General features: G+C 38.2%; 1 protein-coding gene across 1 annotated transcript in view; it reads right to left on the minus strand.

The window, feature by feature from the left end:
- Positions 1-22753, minus strand: part of LOC109031556 (facilitated trehalose transporter Tret1-2 homolog) — a 41661-nt gene that overhangs the window by 11972 nt on the left and 6936 nt on the right. The window contains exons 2-3 of the mRNA XM_019043135.2: positions 5922-6087; positions 1968-2103 (exon numbers count right to left, since the gene is read on the minus strand). Of these exons, the coding sequence (XP_018898680.2) occupies positions 1968-2103; positions 5922-6087 (302 nt within the window). The remainder of the gene's footprint in view (positions 1-1967; positions 2104-5921; positions 6088-22753) is intronic.

Below are 22753 nucleotides of genomic sequence, written 5' to 3' on the forward strand. Positions count from 1 at the left end.
TTTGCAGGAGCAACATGAGGCATTTTCTCCACGGAATTTTTTATGGGATTTGTCCTAGGAAAATGTTTCCTTTGGGATTTCGGATTCGTCATTACTGGAATCTCACTTGCGAAAGTTGAGAAGAATATTGAGTTAGTCAATACTAATCACAGTACCAACTGAGAGTCCTTGTGGAGTCCCAGAAACGACTTCAAAAGAAAAAGAAATTTTGTTGTTTTTTTTTTAATGGGAAAAAAGCCCAGAAGTTTCATTTCTGCGATTCGAATTTGGGAGAAATCCCGTGAAACGTCCCGTGGAGACAGGGCGTTAAAAAACAAAAAGTTGTTAATTTTGCGAATGTGCGTTAGAGATCAGACTGAAAATCTCAATAAAGACGGAAAAAGCTCGTTTTGATCCTCTTTGAGAGAAATTTGTGCTCAAATGAGCTTTCTCTCTTTATATTGAGAGTTTCAATTTAATACTGAACTTTAATGCACATTGGCTAAATTGCCAACTTCCTGTCTTAACGACTCGTGCGTCAAACCGTAATCAGTTTAGATTGTAAAAAAAAATACGAGTTGCTCCAGGTGAAAAATGTCTAAAAAATAAAAAAATTGTATGAATCAAAGCACAGCTTTTGCGAATAGAGCACGTCAAAAAAGTCTTGAATTCACTCCTGATGTTATAATCTGAATATAAATCGGTGCATAATGCAATTGAAGTATTTCGGGCTTTTTTTTTCTTTTTTTTTATAAAGAAAAAAATTAAGACAGTTATATCCATTGAAATTTGACGCACTGTGCTGAGGTTGTGAATAAAAATAAACTACGGCTGAGTCTCATGTACGGATAAAGAGGGGACCATCGAGACGTCTGCAAATACTGCCGCATCGAATAAAAACGACGTATGTGTATTAATATGTTTCTTTTCTTCTAATCAAGTATTAATTTTCCCGGAAAATGTGGATATTTTTTCATTAAAGTTTTAAACACTCCAGAAATAGTTGCAAATGAAATTCTTCAGAAACTTTGAAATATGTGAATCCACAAATTTGCCGGATAAAACGTTTTGCATTGTTACAAATTTGGCAACATTTGCACATGCGACGTTCTCTTTTAGTACGGGAGTTCAGTAACTTTTATGGATAAACGCGTATTGCTAATGTCATGACGCCTTGATGCAACTATTCGTGTCCTGAAGCTGTCCGTGTTGCATACGCTTTTAACTGAAGGCGTTTTGACTGCGCAGGCCCTGGGTGTAATATGCACGACATTTTCATTCGCGAACGGACCAATCGATCTGCGATAAGCGAATGATATCTGATGAAGCGAGTGCCTTCATCACTCTCTTTTCGTTTTGTCCACTTAAACTACTACCCCTATCCCACTCTAATCTGCAGTAAAGCTCTGGTTGTATTTCTTCACACACAGTTTTTATCTTTTCTGTGTAAAATCCTGTTGCATGAGAGAGAGGATCATACGTAACTGGACTGTGTTAGGGTAAAACAATTTCACAGGTAAGAAATCTGGGTCAATAATCAGCCCATTTACCTATATTTTCATCTTTTTGATCGACAAGATGCGTAATTCAAAGAAGAGACTAAAGAATTTGATTTTTTCATGTACTTAAGGAATGCACTTTGCAACGAAGATACTCCCAAGGGCTCTTCAAAAGGTACTCAATAAGTTTTTTATCTGTAGTGTTCCCATTTATCGACGCACTCACGTGCTACAGAATCAATTTATTTTTCAAAGAATGTAATAATAATATTCCAAATAATTGATTTGAAGTTGCAAACAATCTTCTTGCTTAGATTGTTTTATGACTGGCACTGCCTGCCACGGTGTCGTTATATCTGAGGCGTATTTTTTAACTGTGTTGCTAAATTTCGTCAACGAATGTCAATTAATGGATTGCATCATGGGGATGGGTATTCAATGAATTTGAGGCACCATTTTACCTTATATAATAAAACTTTTGTTACTCACCTAGCCATGAAGCTTGATTTTCGTCGATGGGGATTTCGCTGTCAGGCCTCGTTAGCTGGGGCAGTGCTACAGCTGAGAATCCAAAAACCAAGCCCGTATTTATTGTTCCTAGGTTAGCGAAGACAGCTGCGCCTATCTGCAAGAGAAAATTTGTCTGTCAGTACGATTATTTTCCTTTCTCATGTGAGATAGGTATAAGTTTTAATAACTAAAACTTGGGAAGGACATTATATCTATTCTAGGTACTATAAGTTATGTGACTGTCCATGAGAGAAGAGACTTTAAACCACAAAGATTTAAAAAAATACTTGAAAATTGAGGATTTCTTCCGCAAAATTGTAAAGAGAAAGAAGACCTTAGCTATGAAAATCAAACTGGAACTATGGCGGTTTTGAGTTCAAAGTTCGAAATATGTTCTTTTCAGAAAACGTATTAAAAATTGTTATCCGACTACACTTTACGAAAATGCAAAATTACAACGCACCGTTTCTTTCTCCGTCGAGCAATATCCATTTTCTTTACAAACAGACACATAAATAGATAAACTTGCTAAAAATTATAATAAAATAAAAAGCCGAGGGAAGCAATTTTGCCCGTATACGTTGTTTTATCAGCCATCCAAATATTTCGAATTTTGTGAATATGATGATCGGATAACAATTTTGGAAATTTTGCATCTTCGTAATTTAAAGGCGTAGACATATGAGTACTCTCTTATGAACTATGTGCCACTCTCTCTCTCTTCGTGTACCTTACCCACCTTTTAAACTTGGATACAGGGCCGGATTAAGGGGGTGGCCACAAGTGCCACGGCCCATGGCGGCAAGTTTTGCAATCTTCTTGAATGTAGGTATCAAAAAAAGAGAGAGAAAAATCGGATTCAGAAAATAAATTACAAACGAGAAAAGGTGACAAAATCTCTCATTTCTTTAGAGTGAAAGTATAGTAATTTCTAATTTTGTCGTCTTTCGGTGATACAAGAGACAACACCTTTAATTAGTCGAGTTAAGAGAAACACCAAACACGCAATTCGACCTGGAACGGAGCGGTGTGGCGGTCGGCATGAAACGCATAGCGCCTACAAGACTGCACGAATACTTTACGCATTGCGCCAAACAGTGTGGTCAGGAGCGGTCGGCGTGAAAAGCATAGCGCCTGCAAGACCGCATGAATACTTCACGCATTGCGCCAACACAATGCGGAACGCAGCGGCGGAAGTTAAAATTATTGACCACGTTTATGTTTGTTCTTTCATTATTTTTTCGTTCGTTTTTTTATAAATGGGAGGCCTTTTATAATCGAGTACCAAATGGCAATGAAAAGTGAAATTATCCCGGAATTTTCTCATTCTCAGTTGTTCTAAATTAAATCTTAAAATTTTTGTTTCAGGTTATGTTCTATTCTTTGGAACCAAACGATACATCGAACCACTGTCGAATACGATCTATTGATGTTTCAAAACGAATGAGAAGGGGGGCGGAAAAGTACAGGCGGCCCATGGGCGGCAAGTAGGTAAATCCGGCCCTGCTTGGATACAGAAATATACTCATGGTCAGTGAACTTCCAGAGCACTCACAGTTGGATTTTAATTTTCATCTTGTTATCGCACACCGGTCAGGCACTGTATTTCTAATCGAAGAACTCACACCATATTGTTCGAATTCTGGTGGAGAATTAAAGTAGATATGCTAGATGCTCCATTATTTCTTTGCATTTCATTTCCGTATGAAGTAAATCAGCCGATGTGCCGTATATTTTAATTTAATAATGAATAATCGACGCTGAGAGGAGTTGGCAGATAGCAACTGCACGGAATTATCATTAGAAACACACTATTAAGTCCGAGCAGAAAAATAAAAAATCGACGCAAGATTAACTACAGCGAACTCAGCAGAATGCTCAATATGATCCATCTAGTGAACTGCGTTGAAAGCAATCCTACATCAAATGTCTATGAAGTAAAGCATTATTCATTGTTCTACGCTTAAGTACCTATCTACGAATGATAAGGCTTGCTCCAGTTAATAGAGTTAGTCTGACGTCAAATTAACGAAACTTATTTTTCTTTTCTTTTACAGTCTAAATCAGTGTAATGGCCACCGACCACTTGGATTTTACGTCGCATAGTGGAAAGAGGTATTGGAAGAGTTTGGACTTGGAATTGTTGACTAAAATCGTAAATTTTGATGTTTATTTCGTCACAATTCCAATCTTGAGGAATGTTTCTGAGAGAAAATCTTGTAAGTAAAGTAGTGAAACCACTTTTAAACTTCTTCGTATCATATTTACGACGATATAAGCTTACATGGTTTCCAAGTTTTGCCCGACTTCTCTCATTTACTCGTTACACTGTGCACCGGCCGGTATCAGTATAAGTCTGCTATCAAAAAATCGGCGCAGACTGACATCAAGTCTCCTTCAGATTGATTTGTTTCGAGACAGTCTGATTAATTTTGCATGGGTCGGATGAGGGGACACTACTGCATTTTTACAGTAGATTCTTAGTTATATCCTGCCGATGACTGCATAGTTTGTGCAGGTCTGCCACGTAAAATTTTAAAACAAATCATACAAAAAGTGAAAAATTACCTTAATTTAATGGGAGAATTTGGAATTTTATCACGGATGATATAAAAAAAACTAGGGTCCTATTTCAAAAATTACAAGGGGACAGTTAGAGATTATTAACAACGATAACAATCATGAAATTTTGCCAGGTATTTTTTACAACAAATAATGAAAATTTGGAAAGTCAGAGCAGAGAGGTTGTAAGCATGATAGGATACCTACAATACTTTTGACTAAGCTAAACCCTGCGGTTTCGGTCTCCAGCTATATGTTAAGAGCAATTCATGACGGAGCAGAACTTTACAGAAGTTCCATTGATGGGAAGTGCGAGCTCTTCAAGGCTTGTAAACTTGACAGTCAAAGCTCACTAATTCACCTACTGACCTGGAACGGCGCCTTGGCAAAACACGCCCGACGCCAATGGGGCGGTAAAAACGTCGGAAAAGTCGCCGCGCTGTCTGCGACATGTTACGCCGAGATAGCGAGCGAGACACTTCACCAGAGCCAAGTTACAGCACGAATGGGTCTGTTGCAACCTTTTGCGCGAATTTCTTACGCATATTGTGAAGTTAGGGGTGAAATTTAGACTTTACGGACTCATGGTGATTCTAAAGCCTTAAGATGTTACCTACTCGTGGCGGTTAGAAATCGTTAGTGAACATTGGAGCAAAACATATTGGACGAATGTTCATAAGACATCGAATAAGATAGAAAATCGATATTCTGGCAAACATGTTAGAAGGATGCTGACTTGATTTTTTAAAAATACAATCGAACGCTCAAAAAAATTTGTAAAATACCATCATTATAGAGATTTTTTTTTTTTTTTTTTTTTTTTTTTTTTTTTTTTTTTTTTAGGACTGGCTTCCTTATTGGCACAATTTTGACGGAATATTGCCAGAATAAATGAAAGGATATTGCGCTGTAGTTGATCTAATATTGCGGCATTATTTTTATCTGAACGGGGACTGCCCTCTCCGGTGACACGGCACACAATGGAACTAGTCAATAGAAGAAGTTAGACAATATTTGAAAACTTTAAAAGATCATAATTTCATTATTACAAAACGTGGAGGACTTAAAAGGAGTCCCATTGGTTTTCTCGTAAAATTTACTTCAGAAAGTACCCTTCAACTTTAAAAGTTCACGAAATAAACATCTGAATTCGTATTTTTAGCCAAAAAAATCATGTCCAACCTCTCTCATTGACTTGATAGAAACATTTTTCTAGCACTGGCTCCATTATTGGGGAAATTTTGACAAAATACTGCCAGAATAAATTAGAGAATTTTGAGCTGTATTTGATCTAATATTGCGACATGAAATTCATGCGGGAGTTAAGGACGGAGAAAGTATGCTTTAATGAGTAATCAGAGTGAGACTGACCTGCCTTAGGGAGCTGCCTTTCTTACGTCGAATCTCCGGGGTGGATTTTGTGAGTTCGGCTACCTTGATCTGGGCGTGGGGCGGCCCGACGACGAGCTTCTCTTTCGTGTCGTCCATGAGACACGCGAGTGGAGCGTCCACTCCCGCCACCCTCCCATTGCTCGAGCTGCAAACACACCACAAAGTTGCATCAGCCCAAATTCACCGCCATATTTTCATCCCTTCCACTCAAAAACCCAGAGGTGTGAACGATCGATTATCGATATTTCCCCATTTAAACCTACGGGAAAGGATCGATTAACAGGGTGTTCGTTGCGAGCACCCTGTTTATCGATCCTCTTCTATAGGTTTAAATGGCAGATAAATCGATTTATCTCAAAGCACGCCACTGGCCATCGCATCCCCTCAGCAACCATTCAAATTGAGTTGATGAGGGCAACAGCAAGACATGGAAAATTTCTTTAATATTAAACACATTTCTTTAAAAAAAATCAGAAAATAAAAATTCATGAATTTTTTTAAAATTGCTACAGTAGAAACAGTAAAATCTCAATTTTAGGAGAAAAATCAAATGTTGGAGCTTCTTAACAAATTTTCTGGTAATTGCTGCGAGTTGCGTGCGCAGCCTCTAAAAAATCGTTGAAATCATGTTTCCGTAAAATTTCACCTTCTAGCAAACTGCATCTATATTATACAGCTACAAGCAAAATCTTGGAAGCACTATTTCTGACGAACTGCCGGACCGATAAGGATGATCTTTACATGTATGTCATCTGTAGTTGATGTAGATGTGCAAAAAATTATGAAACCCCGAACTTTTAATGTTGTAGAGCTTTTAAAGCTCATGTCACTTAAGTCCAATGTTAATAGCGTGAGAGATATGTCGTTTCCGCTAGAAACGTCAAGGTGTAGGATTCTACCTGAGTGACTCGAATAAACAATAAAACAATGGAAAAGCTCGTGAAGGGCTCCTCATTCGAAGAGTTGAGGAAAGGTGCATCGCTCAGGGTTCAAGGTTCAAAATCCAAGGTATAAGGTTTTTACTCAATTTTTCCTCATTCTTCCGGCTTCGATTTGTGGCATTGGTCAATTTACTTGATTGCTGAATTTCTATTAATATTTACAGCAGATAAACAGCTGATACAAAGTGAGAAGGCAGGCGCAGCGTCGCGTCGGGACGGACCAAATATTATTAACTCTTAACGGTCGAAATCCGATTTTTTATTTTTTAAATTAAGTATTTAAAAATAACATAATAAATGGAAATTTCTCCAGTAAGTGGACTGTGAAATTATGTACATCCAGCTATTCCTCATCATTTACAAATCTGAGTGTTACGTCAAAAATTTTGAAATCGATGCAGCTCGAACACAAAATGGTGTATTAAAATGGAAGAACATTTTTGCCTATACACATGCGTATAGGGCCCGCGAAGCGCCCTCCCGGGGTTAGACCGCGTAGCGGTCAGGGGGCAAGGCCCCCTAGTATCTCACTACAGCCCATAAACGCGAATTTTGGGATCGATGGCACCAAATCGCGGATAAATCACTGTGAATAGGAAAAAATGCACAAGAGTTGGTCTGCTGCACATTGTGCTAAAGCCAAAAGAAGGATAATTTGATATTGAAAATGGCTAAAAAATTAAGATGAGAGCTTAAGGGAATGTCTGAATTTCACCCCTATCCTCACAATCTGTGCATTTATTGCCGCCCTGCTGCAAAAAATAATTGCAAATTGCATTACAACCAATTTCCATGAGGCAAAACTGCTGAAAGTATTGCTTTGCGGCTTGATGATTTTGGTGCAATAAAATTGTAATATGCTGCAACATTCCACTGTACTCCCACTTGTTTGTTCCCTGTTTTACGCAGCCGACAGTTCTTAAGATAAAATCGTTTATAAGTGATTGACCATATATTAAACTTTTTGTAAAATTTCGCAAATAGATTGAAATATGTTGAAACTTTTCTCTAATAATGCGTTTATTATAAACCCATCATAGTACGGAAAAGTAAAAGTAGACTCGTTAAATACAAGATTGCGCAATTAGGTAGGTAAGCATATCGATTAATCCATTTTTATGTGATTCCTCTTCAATGACAAGAGATGTTTCTTGTAGGTGTCGCACGAGAGGGTATTAACACTTTTACGGAGACACTTAAATGCATACGTAACTCACGCTTTGCTCATAGACAGTAAGAGAAAAAAAATTGGAATAGGTTTTGGACTAGATTTCATGAAACTGGAAAAAAGTAGTGGATGACACATCCATATGAGTCGTCTTATCATGAATAATGGATACTCATAAAAGAATCCGGAAATTTCTTCGATTATGTGAGTTGTTTAGAAAAAAATGGAATTTTTCGAAGCTACTCATTGTCAGTCATAAATGTAGTTATGCAATTAACTGCAATCATATTGTGTAACCGCACTCGGGGTTAAGGACAAGAAATCGGGCATACAATCTTTCTACTAGCTTGGATCGCTGAAGCTTGCCAACTAAGAATTTTCTTGCATTTTCACAAACATGTCTGTCATAATAATGACGAACAATTCGGAAAAATTAATTTATACCTACACTCTCTCATCATGCCAAATAGTATTTCCATAAGTGTAAAATATTAACTGTTCAGGTTCTAGGATAGTTTATTGCGCAAGAGCTGCACCACTAACATGCACTAATAGAAATGCATAATCAATCTTTCATCGAATGAATATGAAATCATCATAATTTCCTCGCTGTGTAGGCGAAACTTCATCATTTGCCAATGTCATTAACAACCTATCCTTTCTTGGCCTTTGAAATACGCACAAAAGAAAATACACGACCGCAATGATCGATGGATCATGCGATTACTTAAAAGGCAGATGTAATTTATTTACCTTGAGAGCTTTAAAGAACGATAAGTTCATACGGTACTACCACGGACGCCCGAAGTGATCGAAATCCATGAATTTCGATTGATCAAGGCTGATTAGTTCGGTCAACGGTACCTACCATATTTTCAAGCACAAGTTACCGAAGTATCCACAGTAAAAAAAATAAATATATAAATAAAAAAAGAGGGAAAAAGAAAATAAAAAATTTTATTGCCGATGCTGCAAGGGACCATATCGACGATGAAATTCTCTAACTACGTATCTCGGTTTGCGACGTTGCAGACTTTCTGTTATATACTTTATTTTTTACATGGAAAACATCTCAACGTCAATTTTTCAATACCTCCACGATTCCTTTTCTATTTGCGAAGGGATTCTGTGAAAACTTCAAGGAATGATGTCGCTTTGTTCTCATTTACAAAAATAATAGGAGCGGAGATTTGCAAACACTGCAAACGAGATACGTGCGGTTTGGGAGTTTAGCAGTCTATATACTTCTTCTCAGCATAAATACGTCGGTTCCTAGCCACGTTTTTAGTTTGTTGTACGCTTGAGACGTTATACACGTTCGTAAGAAAGCGCGACATTTGTAGTTAGGTCTCCCTTGCCTAAAGACTCTTTTTCACACTCGAGTTCGGTCTAAACTGTTTGACTCATTGGAACTTCATTGTTTTGCTATTGTCCTCATGATAGGAATTATCCGACTTAAGAATCGGCGTCTTTGAATAATTAAAAAGAAATGAGCCGCCAGCTTTGCACTTCCTTTTGTGTGTCAGCACACAGACCGCCGCGCCGTGCAATTTTTGAAACAAACATCACGTGTAGGTCATCTAGAAATTTATGATTTGTGCGATCATTTATCCATTGATCCTTTCACACGTGTCGCCTCTTTAAATCTCGCACCAATTACATTTCTCATACTTCATTCAATGCATATTAGTCTCACCATGAGGGATACATTTTAGAACAGCTGAAACTCCAGCATCAAATGTGTGTCTGTGCAACATATTAACACTACATTCAATTATGTTGATAATAACGGCTTGATACAACTATTCGTACTTTATGGATGCGCGTGTTGCATGTCAAAAAATGGAAGGCGCTCTGGTTACTCTAGGCAGTGAAGTAGTGCACGCAGAAGTGTGTTACGCGCCGTCACGAATACATGGCAAGATGAAATTCCTCGGATGAAAACTGAAAGAAAAGGACGAAAAATGACATTTTTGCTCCATCTTGATATCATGATATCTCACCAGCACACCAAGACGTGAAAACGTGTCGTTGCGACCGCTGCTTCATAGGCTTTAATGACCGAAGCGCCTTCAATTTTTAGTATGCAATACGGATGTCCTTAGAGCACGGAATAGTTGCATCAAGGTGCTATTACCTATATCATTGACTTCTGCTATGCTCACGCTCAGACATCAATACTGAAGCGTTTAGTAAAAACGTCGTATGAACAATCCAGTGTTACCAAATTTCCTCCAAAATTTACAAAGTTTCCGAAAAAACTGGTGAACTCTTAGTTTTAAAGTGTTGAAGAATTTTCTGCACAATCTAATTTAACGATATCGATGTCCCAAGGTGGATTTGGAAAGGTAGAGAGGTGATCGCTATTTCAATAGAAAGAATCATGGCTGGCCACGGAAAGTGATTATCTTTATAATGCGATATTAATTTGGAAGGTGCTATTTTTTTTTTTTTTTTTTTTTTTTTTTGAAAATTGTATTTTCAGGTGTTCTTGGGTTACAAAATGGATTCCACACTGCATTTCCATAATTATTTAAGCTGTAAAGATAGAAGAACATGTGGTTTGCAGATCTCTAAAATACACTGAAAACAAATCGACATTTTAAACCAGTTTTATTCTAGAGATTCTTTTAGAAGCGTCACCTCTCCAGGTTCTATGCGAAGAGCTTTAAACTTTTGCCCTATACGCGTTTGAATTCTTCAAAAACAACCCGATTATGCCTCCTTTGGGAAATATCACTCGATTTCACATTAAAGTGAATGGGGGCTATTTTTATGCCTCACATACATGACATATTATATTCTCACGCTGAAATACTCGGCCAGTGCGTGATGTTATGCCACCACAAGTGCACAGTTAAAAATGAAAATGATGATGCCAACAGGATATAGAATGTGTAACGTGGTTACAGATTGTACAGCAGAGCTTGGAACACATTTCCCCAGAGGAGAGTTATAATTTTCAGGTCAAAATCACGTAATTAACGTCATCTCCCTCGGAGAAATTGCGGAGAGCTTGCGAAAAAATGGCAACGCTGCCCAGAATCTCGGAACGTTATCAGCCACGGACGAAGCACTTACGCAAGGCGCTGCAAGTAGAGGCCAATAATCCGTGCTTCCGTGCTAAAAAAGAACACCGTATGCACATTTCAATCTTGCCAAATTACTCCCGATAAACATTTAATTCGTGAGAAAAATCATGAGTAATTATTCGAGAAATTATTAGAGATAGAAGCGTTAAAGTGTGAATTGAATTTCACAAAAAATTTAAATTAAAGGTTTTTCAAAAAATCAATAATTTATATGAAGATATATGCCAACGTCTGAATGTTCATAAGTCGTTTCATTGTGGCCAGATTGTGGTGGAAATTTAGCACATTTCCTCATTTAACTCGATGGAAGTATCGCGCGCTTTTTCACACAATCTGGCAACCTTGCGGCGCTTTTACTTAACACAGTGGCGCAGCGTAGCTTATTATGGTGTGATAGGAGACTATTTGACGACCGATTTAAAAAAATTTGACCTCAAGATGAAAATCGGTGAAAAGTCAAAGTTGATGTGAGAAGCCTATCTTATCAAAAAAGTATTTTCTAATTTGGTCATTCCTCTTTAGCGTTTCTTGCACGCGCAATTACGATGCGAAATGAATTTCGCGAATGTTAATCGGGTATCTAGAGATGAAAAGCGGAAAACACTTCTACGGGTCACTTGCACAGGTTGCGGTATCATTTCTTTACTGATTGAGGGCTCTGAAAAACTCCGTTTCCGTTTATAATTTTCCTTGCAAAGACTTTAGAAAGAGATTTAATTGTAAATAAATGAAGAAAAAATTACGAAATCAGAATGGTCGATTGACGAGCGACTTTTCAAACGGCGAAGAACACGGTTTTATCAAAGAATGAAATGACATTTTCGCCTATCAACCCGGAGCTTTTCATCAATTTTTTCATTTGTACTGAGAAAATTTGCAAGAAAATGTTCTTAGACATTTGCAATGTCTTCAATGAAGCTAAATTTTTATGGACCTTTTCGTCGCTTTGCCAGTCTCTCCGAAAAATATACCGTATTTCTAGAGGGAAATTACGCATGTAATTCAGTCCCTTATTACCCTTACAGTAGGCTTACCTACCTCAGTTCTTCCTCTCCCCCCCCCCCCCGCTCAAAAAAAATTCGCCACTACATAACTTCAATGAGAGCTATCAAATGGAGAGTCTCCTAAGTATATTTACTGAATTAAGAAGCTTTCGAAACTGATTGAGCAGTTCTCCACTCATGATTTATTCACTGTTAAAAGCGCATATCTACATGACGCAACTAATGATGAGAATGCTGTTTCTGAAATCAGAGCCTTGATTTGGCCCTTACTGCAAAATGCCGTCCAATTGTAACAGACAGCGAATGTGCATTAAAAATGTTGTGGCACTAATATTCAAATATTTTTTTACCCTGGTAAAAATTGGCGATAAGAGCTGCGTTTCAAAATACCATAGGAATTCTTATAGCCGGCTAAAGAAGGCTACAGAAAAGCAAATAGCTGACTGCAGAATGCGGAGAAAATCATACGGCGGGCTATACGAAGCGATAAAAAATTATGCAGCCGGGCTATAGTTCCTATCGCCGGGCTTTACATTTTATCGCCTGGCTGTTGCTTTTTCGCCATCGATTATAAAAGACTATAAGAAATTGTGTAGAAATTCGTGTGCTTTGGAAATCATTAAGTTTGATACGGAACCACCTTAATATTTACAAAACACACGTTATATTTTCCTTTAATACATATTTTTTTCATCAATTAAAACGAGAATAATCCATACAGGATGTGCAAACATTTCAAAATCATGAGTTGAATAACGCTGACTCCGCCAGATTAAATATTAGAACCTAACACAAAGCGGAGCGGCGACGCACTGGCGCCTACAAACCTAACAGGGATACTTCACGCATTGCGCAACGCGTGAAGTATCCCTGTTAGGTTTGTAGGCGCCAATGCGCGCTTCGCGCTGGCTGTCCGCCTGCCGCACCGCAGCGTGCCACAGCGCGCGCAACTATTTCACACCAGAGGTATTGCACAGTATCATACGAAACTGAAGGCGCTCTAATATATTAGGAATGGCAGCATCCGTCAAAAGTACGGAGCTTTCCTCGCAAAATAAATCAAGATACTACGGCCCAAAAAGAGAGCAGTGGTCCAAAAACTCACTAAGTCCTAGCATCTGTAATTAGTGACGTTCAGCATACACTTTATCGCCTGGCTGTGAGTTGCTTAATCGCCATCGGCTATAAAAGGCTATCAGAAATTGTGTAGCCGGCTATAGAAGCTATTGGAAATCTTACAGCCGGCCGTAGGTCTATGGTATTTTGGAACACAGATTCTACTGCAAATTTTTACCGGGGTAAAATGGATTTATTCTTTAGAGTTTTGTTCATGTCTATCAAAATCACCGAGTGAAATTCGGAGTGTACTTCACTTCGGAGTGCAGAACGTCTCCCACGCAATATGAAGGTAAGGCTATTTGGTCGTATTTATGCTGAAAGGAACTAAGTGCATAGGGAATGCTTGGGACATGGTTCCTTTTAGCATAAATACGTCCATTTAATTGTAAGTTTAGGTATTTTCTTTATAGCCTCATCACGGTTCTGTCCGATAAATCGAATAGTTGCCGTGATATGAAACACCAAAAGTTCCGTTGATAGGACCGGACTTTTTCAGTGATGGAGCGCCTGAACTACATTAAATATCAGCAAAAAAACCCATTCTTATGTAGGACATGGAACTAGGTTTGCGCATTTTAGGTTTGCGTTTGAAAACTAATCTTTTAATGGTCTAACTAGGTCCCGTCATTTACTTTCAAGTCTCGTACTGACATGACTGACAAGTAGTTGACAATGCTTATCAGAATGTACTTGTTGAGGACTCTAAGCATTATCTAAAATATCCACTTATTTGAGGTTATTGAGACGGATAGATCAATAGGGATTGATGCACTAGTTTAAACTAGTCGGGTGGTCTTTGATCGGAAAAAGTTTCGGAAAAGATCGATTATTGAGGCGTTCGATGCGAACACTCTGTTTATCGATCCTTTTCCATAGGTTTAAATGCCAGATCGATCCACATATAGCAAAGCACGCCACGCAACTGAAGGGCGTATCTCAATTTCCATGTAAGCACTGTTTCACGTATAAATGCACGCTCTCTAGGGCTCATGTGGAGCTCGAGATACCCCCTGACGTCAAAGGAGCGACGTTTTTTCTCGTGGTGGGAGGAGAGAGGAGGCCCACGCTCAGATACTCGAAAAACAAAGCCCACGACAGTTTTCAAAGACCGTTTAATCATATTGCTGAGAGGCTAAAGGGATTCCATATGTGCCCAACTCAGTTTTGACCATACAAAAATAAATTTTGAAGTTTTTAGTTGGCTTCTTTGTCAATCAAAAGTATGGGCGTTTCCCTTACTTTGGAAAAGAAATAAATAAAACAAAGCGAGGGGCAGGAATGGGAACTCGGCTCTGGAGAAGTATTTTAAGACTGCGTCACTGAGATGATGATTAACAATTCGTCCGCGGAAATAAACGAGCTGAACTCGGACCCTCGCAATTAAGTTAGCCGAGATCGCGCGACATGATTCGATGCAAAACGAAGTCCTCCAAGTCCCGCACTTGACATGATTCGGTCTCGGCACGTGGGCACGCATCGACGCATCGATCATTGACTGCAATCATTATTTGGACGTATTTTCATCACACGGAACTATGTGCATTATGACGTGAGCCCTGTTATGCATAATTCTTATGGATCTCAGGGCTCATGTCTTAATGCACATAGTTCCGTTTGGCAGAAATGCGTCAATTTGGACCGCCTATTTTCATCTTTAAACTTTACGCATAGAGTTTTTCCTAATGGAATGTTAATTTCTACCCCGTCAGTCATTTTTGTCTCCTCTTTTCACCCTCTCTTACCCCATCCCTTGATGGTTACGCTAACCACTTGTTGCTTCCGAAATTCAGTCGGTTATTTTTGGATATTCTCGCGCCTATCTCTGTCACAGGGGGTCTCTTTCTTTCAGAGCGTCACATCTCTTGCTGAGATAGAGTGCTTGATTCTATGAACATAATGATTCTTTTGTCCAATTATTCATGGTAAAAAAATGAAAGAAAAAAGGAAGGATTGATACATTTAATGATATAGACAATTCTATCTAATAAAGGATACCAAATCATCATAATTAATGGGTAATTTTTATGCACGCGAAAAGAACATGATCGTACCTCCAACACAGACAGGATTGTCCGATATCTGTAAAAACTCACGATTTTCGCAAATTTTCATTAGTGATATTGCCTCCTTGAAATGTGACAACGTTGTTCCTTCGTTGCGCAAGTGAGGCACATTGATTATTTTCAACGAACAATAATATCTGAGTGAGGTGTAATAAGGGTTGCCATTCTAGTTCTTAATTAAACGAAACTTTACAGCTGTCGTTGTGATGTGCATTGGTGTTGCAAATTTTGTGACTAGGCAGTGAAATTTGGTGGAACAGAATAAACGAGGAATATCGGCATATTTTTGAGCCTTTTTGTAGCTATTTTTTGGCGTACTGGAAAAAAAAACACATTGGATATAGAGTCCAGACTCTTAAAAACATCGACAAGAAAACATACTCTTGATTCAATCAGATTTAAGCTTAAATCAAGGACCAAGCCTCTTCATTTGAGCGAATTTCCTTTTGATTTAATCTTAAATCTGATTGAACCAAGAGTCCTTTTTCTTGCCAATGTTTTCAAGAGTCTGGACTCTAGATCCAATGTGTTTTTTTTTTCAGTGCGGATGGACTTCTTTTAAATTAAATTTGACCTTAAATTAATTCATGCCCTAATGAGTTTTAACACGTAGACTTTACATACAGGTAAGATGGAACCTGGAAGTGATACAAATGATGTATTTTGCATTTTTCAGGAGAAATTGCGTGGTCTTGCAACTTCGATTGACGGACAGAGCTGCGATTTTTCAGGTAACATGAGCGCTGTTTACATTACATCTTACAGCGAAACTCGGAGATTTCCCCGGAAAAGCGGCAGCGCTGCCCGCGGAGGCGCAAATGCAGTTTCTTATTTCGCACATCAAGCCGTGACATAATAGCGCGCCCGGAAGAATGGAGAATCGAGATGAGAAAACGCAATCCAGATGCCGGCCGTGCCTCCTGTTTGCCTCTCGTTGCTCCACGGAAAGTCTAATTGTTAGATGCAGTGGCGTGGCGTGTTTCGCGACATATCGATTGATCTGCTATTCTGCCGTGCTAAGGAAGAACACCGTATGAACCTTCAGGCGTTGCCAAATTTCCTTTGGTAAATCACAAATTCTCTGGAAAATTTGTCGATATTTTCCATCCAATTTTTCACTTAATTTTGTTCACAATATCACCCGAAGCTCCTAAAAATTTCTCGGAAAAACATTCTTAACTTTTCTTAAAAATAAACATTTTATCGAAGGAAATTTGACAACTCTCGAATGTTCATACGGCGTTTTCCCGTAGCACGGCAGTATTTAATCCTTGGCCAAAGGATCGATAAGCAGGGTGTTCGTAATGAACACCTTTATGATCGATTCTTTATCACAGCTTCAAATTGGGGAAATATCGATAATCGATCAATCACACCTCGCCACTGGTAATATGGAAAGGTGAGCTGTGAGCAGTGCGGTATTCGCGACGTCTGATTATGATAATGGTGGATGTCCTGCGCACGGAATATTCTACAGGTTCTGTTTAGAGAGGCCTCATTTTTAAACAGAGAAAATGGGATGTCTGGCTTCGGAGGACCAGAGACAAGTCTATAGTGTCAACGAATAGATTGTTAAAAAACCGCAAATTTTCAAAAGACTCCTAAAACTTTATAGGACACGATTTTCCGAGGTGGGGGGGGGGGGGGGGGTTTGTAAAAGGAGACGCGTCGATATGAACTGTTTTTGGCCTATCGTTGCTCGATTTCCTCTACTCCATGATTGTTTGTTCAACGATGGTCTATATTTTATGGGATGCATCATGATTTGGTCAGTTTGGTCTCTTTTCAGATCTAACATTGGCCAAAATATAGGTCTGCGGTCCGATTTCGGCGAAAAATGTGGATTTTTCAGCATCTGCTCTCATACCCTTAAAACCCTCGGAAACAGCTCTTATCAATACTCTCCTTTAAGAAAAAATAGGTTTAAAATGCATAAGTGATCTACTCTAGTTTTTTAACTTTGTAATTGTTTGAAAAATAGTACAAAAATTCGCGAAAATAGTAATCTAAAAAATATTTTTTACGCACATTTTACTTTACAAAAAATATCCGGAAAGGGTTCCATTTTATAATCTTTGCTGACTCTTGCGAAGAATATAAAATTTCCGGCGTTGTCAATTTTTTTCAAAGGCGTTCATTGAAGAGGACACACGCCCCAGCGCCACACACAGCATATGAGGACTTATATGTAACAATGGCGGATGTGAAAAATTACCTTTTCGAAACACTTTCAAAAAACTGTTTTGGCATCGAGAAAATTTTGAGAAAATACGTAAGATGTGATCTTCGAGATCTGTACATTATGCCAGAGCCGAACATATTAAATTTTTGTGTGAACAAAACAGTTTTTTTCAGCGTGTTTCGAAAATGTAATTTTTCACATCCGCCATTTTTACATATAAGACCTCATATATTGCTCTATAATACACATAATAAAAACATGGGAGGAACGCAAAACGCATGAGGCGCGAAGCCTTTGGGGTGGTTGGACTGCGAAGCGTCCAGGAGGCGCAGCCCTCCTGTGTATATAGTATGAACTATTTGATCGTTGTCTTTGAGTCATATTCTCTTGATCATAATGAAAAAGAAGAGGAAAATGAAAAAATTATTATGTTCTTGATTTGATCAACAGTTTAAGTAAATCACCAATGTAGGCTCGCGTCGTTTGTTTCCGAGGGCGGAATAATTTCAAAACAATTTGACGCGTTCTATCTATCCATCAATACATGGACACCAAGGTTAACACTCAGGCCTTAGGCATTATATTTGTCCCATCCCACCTCCTCTTTTCATACGCCACTCATACTCATATGCAATTTCTTCCCACATCACTGGTAATGATAACTATGAGAGCAAGATTGTCTGAACTTGTTGCGTCTCTTGGCAAGTAGGCACTGCAATTTATAGAAGATTTCGCCTTAAATATCACTTCCTCGCCTTGAAAAGCTGGCTGGAAAATTTTAAGTTTCGTGATCCTCATAAGTCATAATTGGCCAAAATCGATCAGGATTTCTGGAAAAAGCAAGGTCTGTTTACCAACTATTATGGGTCGGCAAAACTCCAGAAGAACCAATACAAAGTACTTCCATTGCTTTTTGACGAGCCTATGACCCCCGTTTCCCAAAATTGCCTGGCTATGCTGCCATTATGCTGAATATTTTCTCATTTTAATGTAATAGGTCGAAATCCTGCTTGCACGTATCGATGTTGAAACTACGTGCAGGAACGCGTATATCCTTCAAAGTGTCTCAAAATCTCCGCTCTTAATTTACTTTAAAAAGAGAATAATAAACCAACGCCAACGCTTGACATTTTTACAGAATTTTCTTCGTACGGAGCAGAAAAATCAGGGAAATTTTCAAAGAATGACGCAGAGGATTTTTTATCTAAAAAATAAATGATTATAGGAAGTTTGCAACGTCGCAAACCGAGATATGCGCTCTTGCAGCCGCCTTACCGTCGATATGTACAAACATGCATTTAAGTACCCAGTCACCAAAAAATTTCAAGTCACTCGTGAGTACTTGTACTATGACAGGAAAAAAATCCTTGTGGTTACCAGATTTCTTGCTGCCTGTAACCCATAAGAAATTCAGCAGCTACTACAAATGTCGGAGTGTGTTATTAGTTGCGCACCCCGTCCAATCAAAGGTTTTCATTCCAAAAATTTGCACGATTTAAGGAAAGAAGGATTCCAATTATTGTTGTTAAAAATGTTGGGTTGACAGTAAAGAAAGGCACTTTGGCGAGTCTCACAATTTTGAGAGCTTTAATTTTCACCTGCTTTGAATGAAATCTAATTTTTTTTTTAATTGAATGATATCAATTTTTTTACGGATCCTGAGGGTGGTCAATGCTCCCACTAACCTGCTAATCGAAACTGAAAGAAATCGGAAAAAATGGAGATGACATTATCTCAATTAGAATAACTTGAAATTCCAGTCATCACTCGTAACTCATTACTTTTCTTATTGTATTTGCTAATTTACATACGAGGCTTTATTATTGCGGTTCCTTTCTATTTTAAATCTGTTTGACAATGAAGGAGTCATGAACAAGTACAATGAACTGGTATACGTTGTTTGAGAGATGCCAAATTTTCGAGGTCGCAGCTGCGAATACCAATTCAACGGCGAAACTGCAAAAATGCGCATCTCGGTTGCGATCTTTCGAAAGCTCCGCTCCGATTTCAAATTTTAAAAGGAGACCAAACTAACATCATAGCTTGAAGTTTTTACAGAATATTTTATGTGGAAAGAAGTATAATCGCTGAAATTTTCACCATATGACGTTCCGTAATTTTCCATAAAGAAAATAAAGTATGACAGAAAGTATGCAATACCGAGATACGCATTTTTGCAGTTTCACTATTGAATTGTTCCATAGCTTTAAAATTGCTAAAGATGATAGGATAAGCCAGATTTCAGTAAGAAAAAGGTTTTCGGTATTAAATCACGAAAATTTCCCTGATTATTGGCAATTTATTTGAGGAGCAAACAAGTTGTAATAACAAAATTCCTCGATAATTGCGCCAGGGTGAGTAAGGTCATACATCGCCTGATTCCGACGCGATGGTCACTATCAGTGTCGGTTGTCGGACTATAACCAATAAATTCAATTTTAGTAATCTGAGAAATAAAATGTGTTACTTTCAATCCCGTATTATGGCCGGTGACTCTTTGATGATCGTGTAGATAAAATAAGAACCGAGCTCATTTTCAATTGCATTACATTTTGCAATGAGGAACCACTATCTCTGGCTCTCCCACAAAAGCACCTTTCAGCATAAGGAAACCAATGGCACTTATGCTTTTTTCTAAAATAAGCCAAAAATTAGTGGCTCCTTGTCGCAAAATGTGGACCAATTGGTTGACATAATATGAATTGTGCGAGGGTAGTTTCGAAAATTTCAATTTGGTGGAGTCGATTTTTTTTTTTTTTTTTTTTTTGAAACCTATCGAGGCTGGAAAAAGCCTGAGTACATCTGAATATATTGAAGAACTTTTTATTTAATAAGGGTATATTAGTTTTTGAAAAAATGGGCCTGTTGCACCAATTTTTTTTATTGCTTTAATCGAAAGACCTAAGGCTCCTGATGTCACAGGAATTTTCCCGGAGTTTTTTGATCACCGGAAACCCCCAAAAAATCAACTTAAAAACGCCTCAGAATTTGGATTTTCAAAACGGTCGTTTCGGGTCCGCCATACTTGTGACGTGAAATGATATGACAGACCTGGTTTCTTCATCACTTACAATGTATTTTCCCGTAAGGAAATGGCAGCCGCTTTTCAAATGCAAATATCGAGTCAATCGCTAATTTTTTGATCAAAATTGAAAGCAGAAATGGATTCCTCGTACGTTTAAATGGTTAAAACCTTCATTAGATAAATAAGAACCGACGGGATAAACCCTATTTTTAAGGAAGACTGTAGTCAATGGGCGATTGTTTACATCTGCTTAGTGATAACAGACATGGACATTAGCTCAATATTTGGTCATTTTCATGAGTTTTTACTTGTTTGTCACTATTTGAAGGTAAGTTTATTTTGTAAATCAATTGTCTAGTGTCTTAGGATCATGTTAAAAGCTGTAAAGGTATACTTTGTTACTTATTAATTCAGAACACACTCCGGCAGTCCAACGCTCAAACCTGGATGTAGCGAGTCAGTTGTTATATCTTACTATTTCACCCTTTAATGCTTCACTGAAGACACCAAAATGATAGTATCAATCATTGATGATAAAAAAAACTTACCTTTGACAATACTGATGAGATGAGGAGACCGGTATGTTTTAGCTGGAGGCAAGGAAAGTAGACGTAGGATCCTTCTTCGATTACCAGACTTTATCGATAAATTTTTCTGTATAGTGTTACATTTAAAACACACAGGATTTTAAAATAACATAAGCTTATAAAACGTGGGAACGTTCTGAATGATATTGAGATGTTTGTTGAAGAGTTAAGAATGATTTACACGCATTGAGAGAACATCTAGGGTTTGAGCGTTGGACTGCCGGAGTGTGTTCTGAATAAATAAGTAACAAAGTATACCTTTACAGCTTTTAACATGATCCTAAGACACTAGACAATTGATTTACAAAATAAACTTACCTTCAAATAGTGACAAACAAGTAAAAACTCATGAAAATGACCAAATATTGAGCTAATGTCCATGTCTGTTATCACTAAGCAGATGTAAACAATCGCCCATTGACTACAGTCTTCCTTAAAAATAGGGTTTATCCCGTCGGTTCTTATTTATCTAATGAAGGTTTTAACCATTTAAACGTACGAGGAATCCATTTCTGCTTTCAATTTTGATCAAAAAATTAGCGATTGACTCGATATTTGCATTTGAAAAGCGGCTGCCATTTCCTTACGGGAAAATACATTGTAAGTGATGAAGAAACCAGGTCTGTCATATCATTTCACGTCACAAGTAGTCACAAGCATAGAATCCACCAATCACAAGTATGGCGGTTGAAAAGCGACCGTTTTGAATGGGTCGGTTCCAAAAACAGCTTTCTTTTGAGTTTGAGAGGTCATTTCAAGGTTTTTTAATAGCGCCATCGTTCTTTTCGTGAAATTTGCCATAAGAATCAGGCATCAATTTGCAAATCCCCGCACCTTGCAACAGGCCCATTGAAGTATTAATGATTTCAAGTAAAACTAGTCCTGCTGCATATTCTGTGCGTCTAAATATTCGCTCCCCAAACTATTACTAAGCATCAAAAAGTCAGTATGAACTTTCTTTCGGCCATAAAAGGATCCATGCTTTTTTTCAAAACTTCAAACACGCGCGTATTTCTCGAAATATCAAAAACTACACTTAGGTGCCTTATCGTCCAAGAAGTTTTTCATTGACTCCTTCTCTTCTTCTTGTTCCTGTTCCTCTTGTTTTTCATCTTTCCTCCTTTTCTCTTTTTCTCATTATTTTTAATATTTTCTTCATTCGTCTGCTCTTCTTCCATTCGATTTCTAATGCGTCTTCGTGTGACACTCGCTAGAAGTCTTAAGAACCAAGTTTGCTAGATTGGGGTTGAACTAAAATTAATTTACTGAACATGAGGGCTCGTGCCACACCATAAAGACTGCTATAAACGAGATACACTTAAAAGAGAGCTCCAGCTGTGAATTCCGTACTTACAGGCTGTACAGACATACCGTCCGTTCCGGGCTCAGACGCCGAAAGTTCCGGGTGCTGGACAGCTTCGGCTGCTCCGGGCACAGTGCCGGAGTAACGGCTGTTACGCCTGGCACTTTCGGCCTCTGTGCCCAGAACGGACGATATGTCAGCATGTATAACCCGAACATACTTTTGGTGCTTTTTTCAGAGCATTAGCACACGAAGTCTTCATTCGTGTGACGGATATAGATTTTTTTTTCTTACATTGAAAAAAAAAAAAAAAAGACAGCACTACGA

Source organism: Bemisia tabaci, chromosome 4 (genome assembly GCF_918797505.1).
Source record: "Bemisia tabaci chromosome 4, PGI_BMITA_v3".
In the NCBI taxonomy this organism is placed as follows: domain Eukaryota; kingdom Metazoa; phylum Arthropoda; class Insecta; order Hemiptera; family Aleyrodidae; genus Bemisia; species Bemisia tabaci.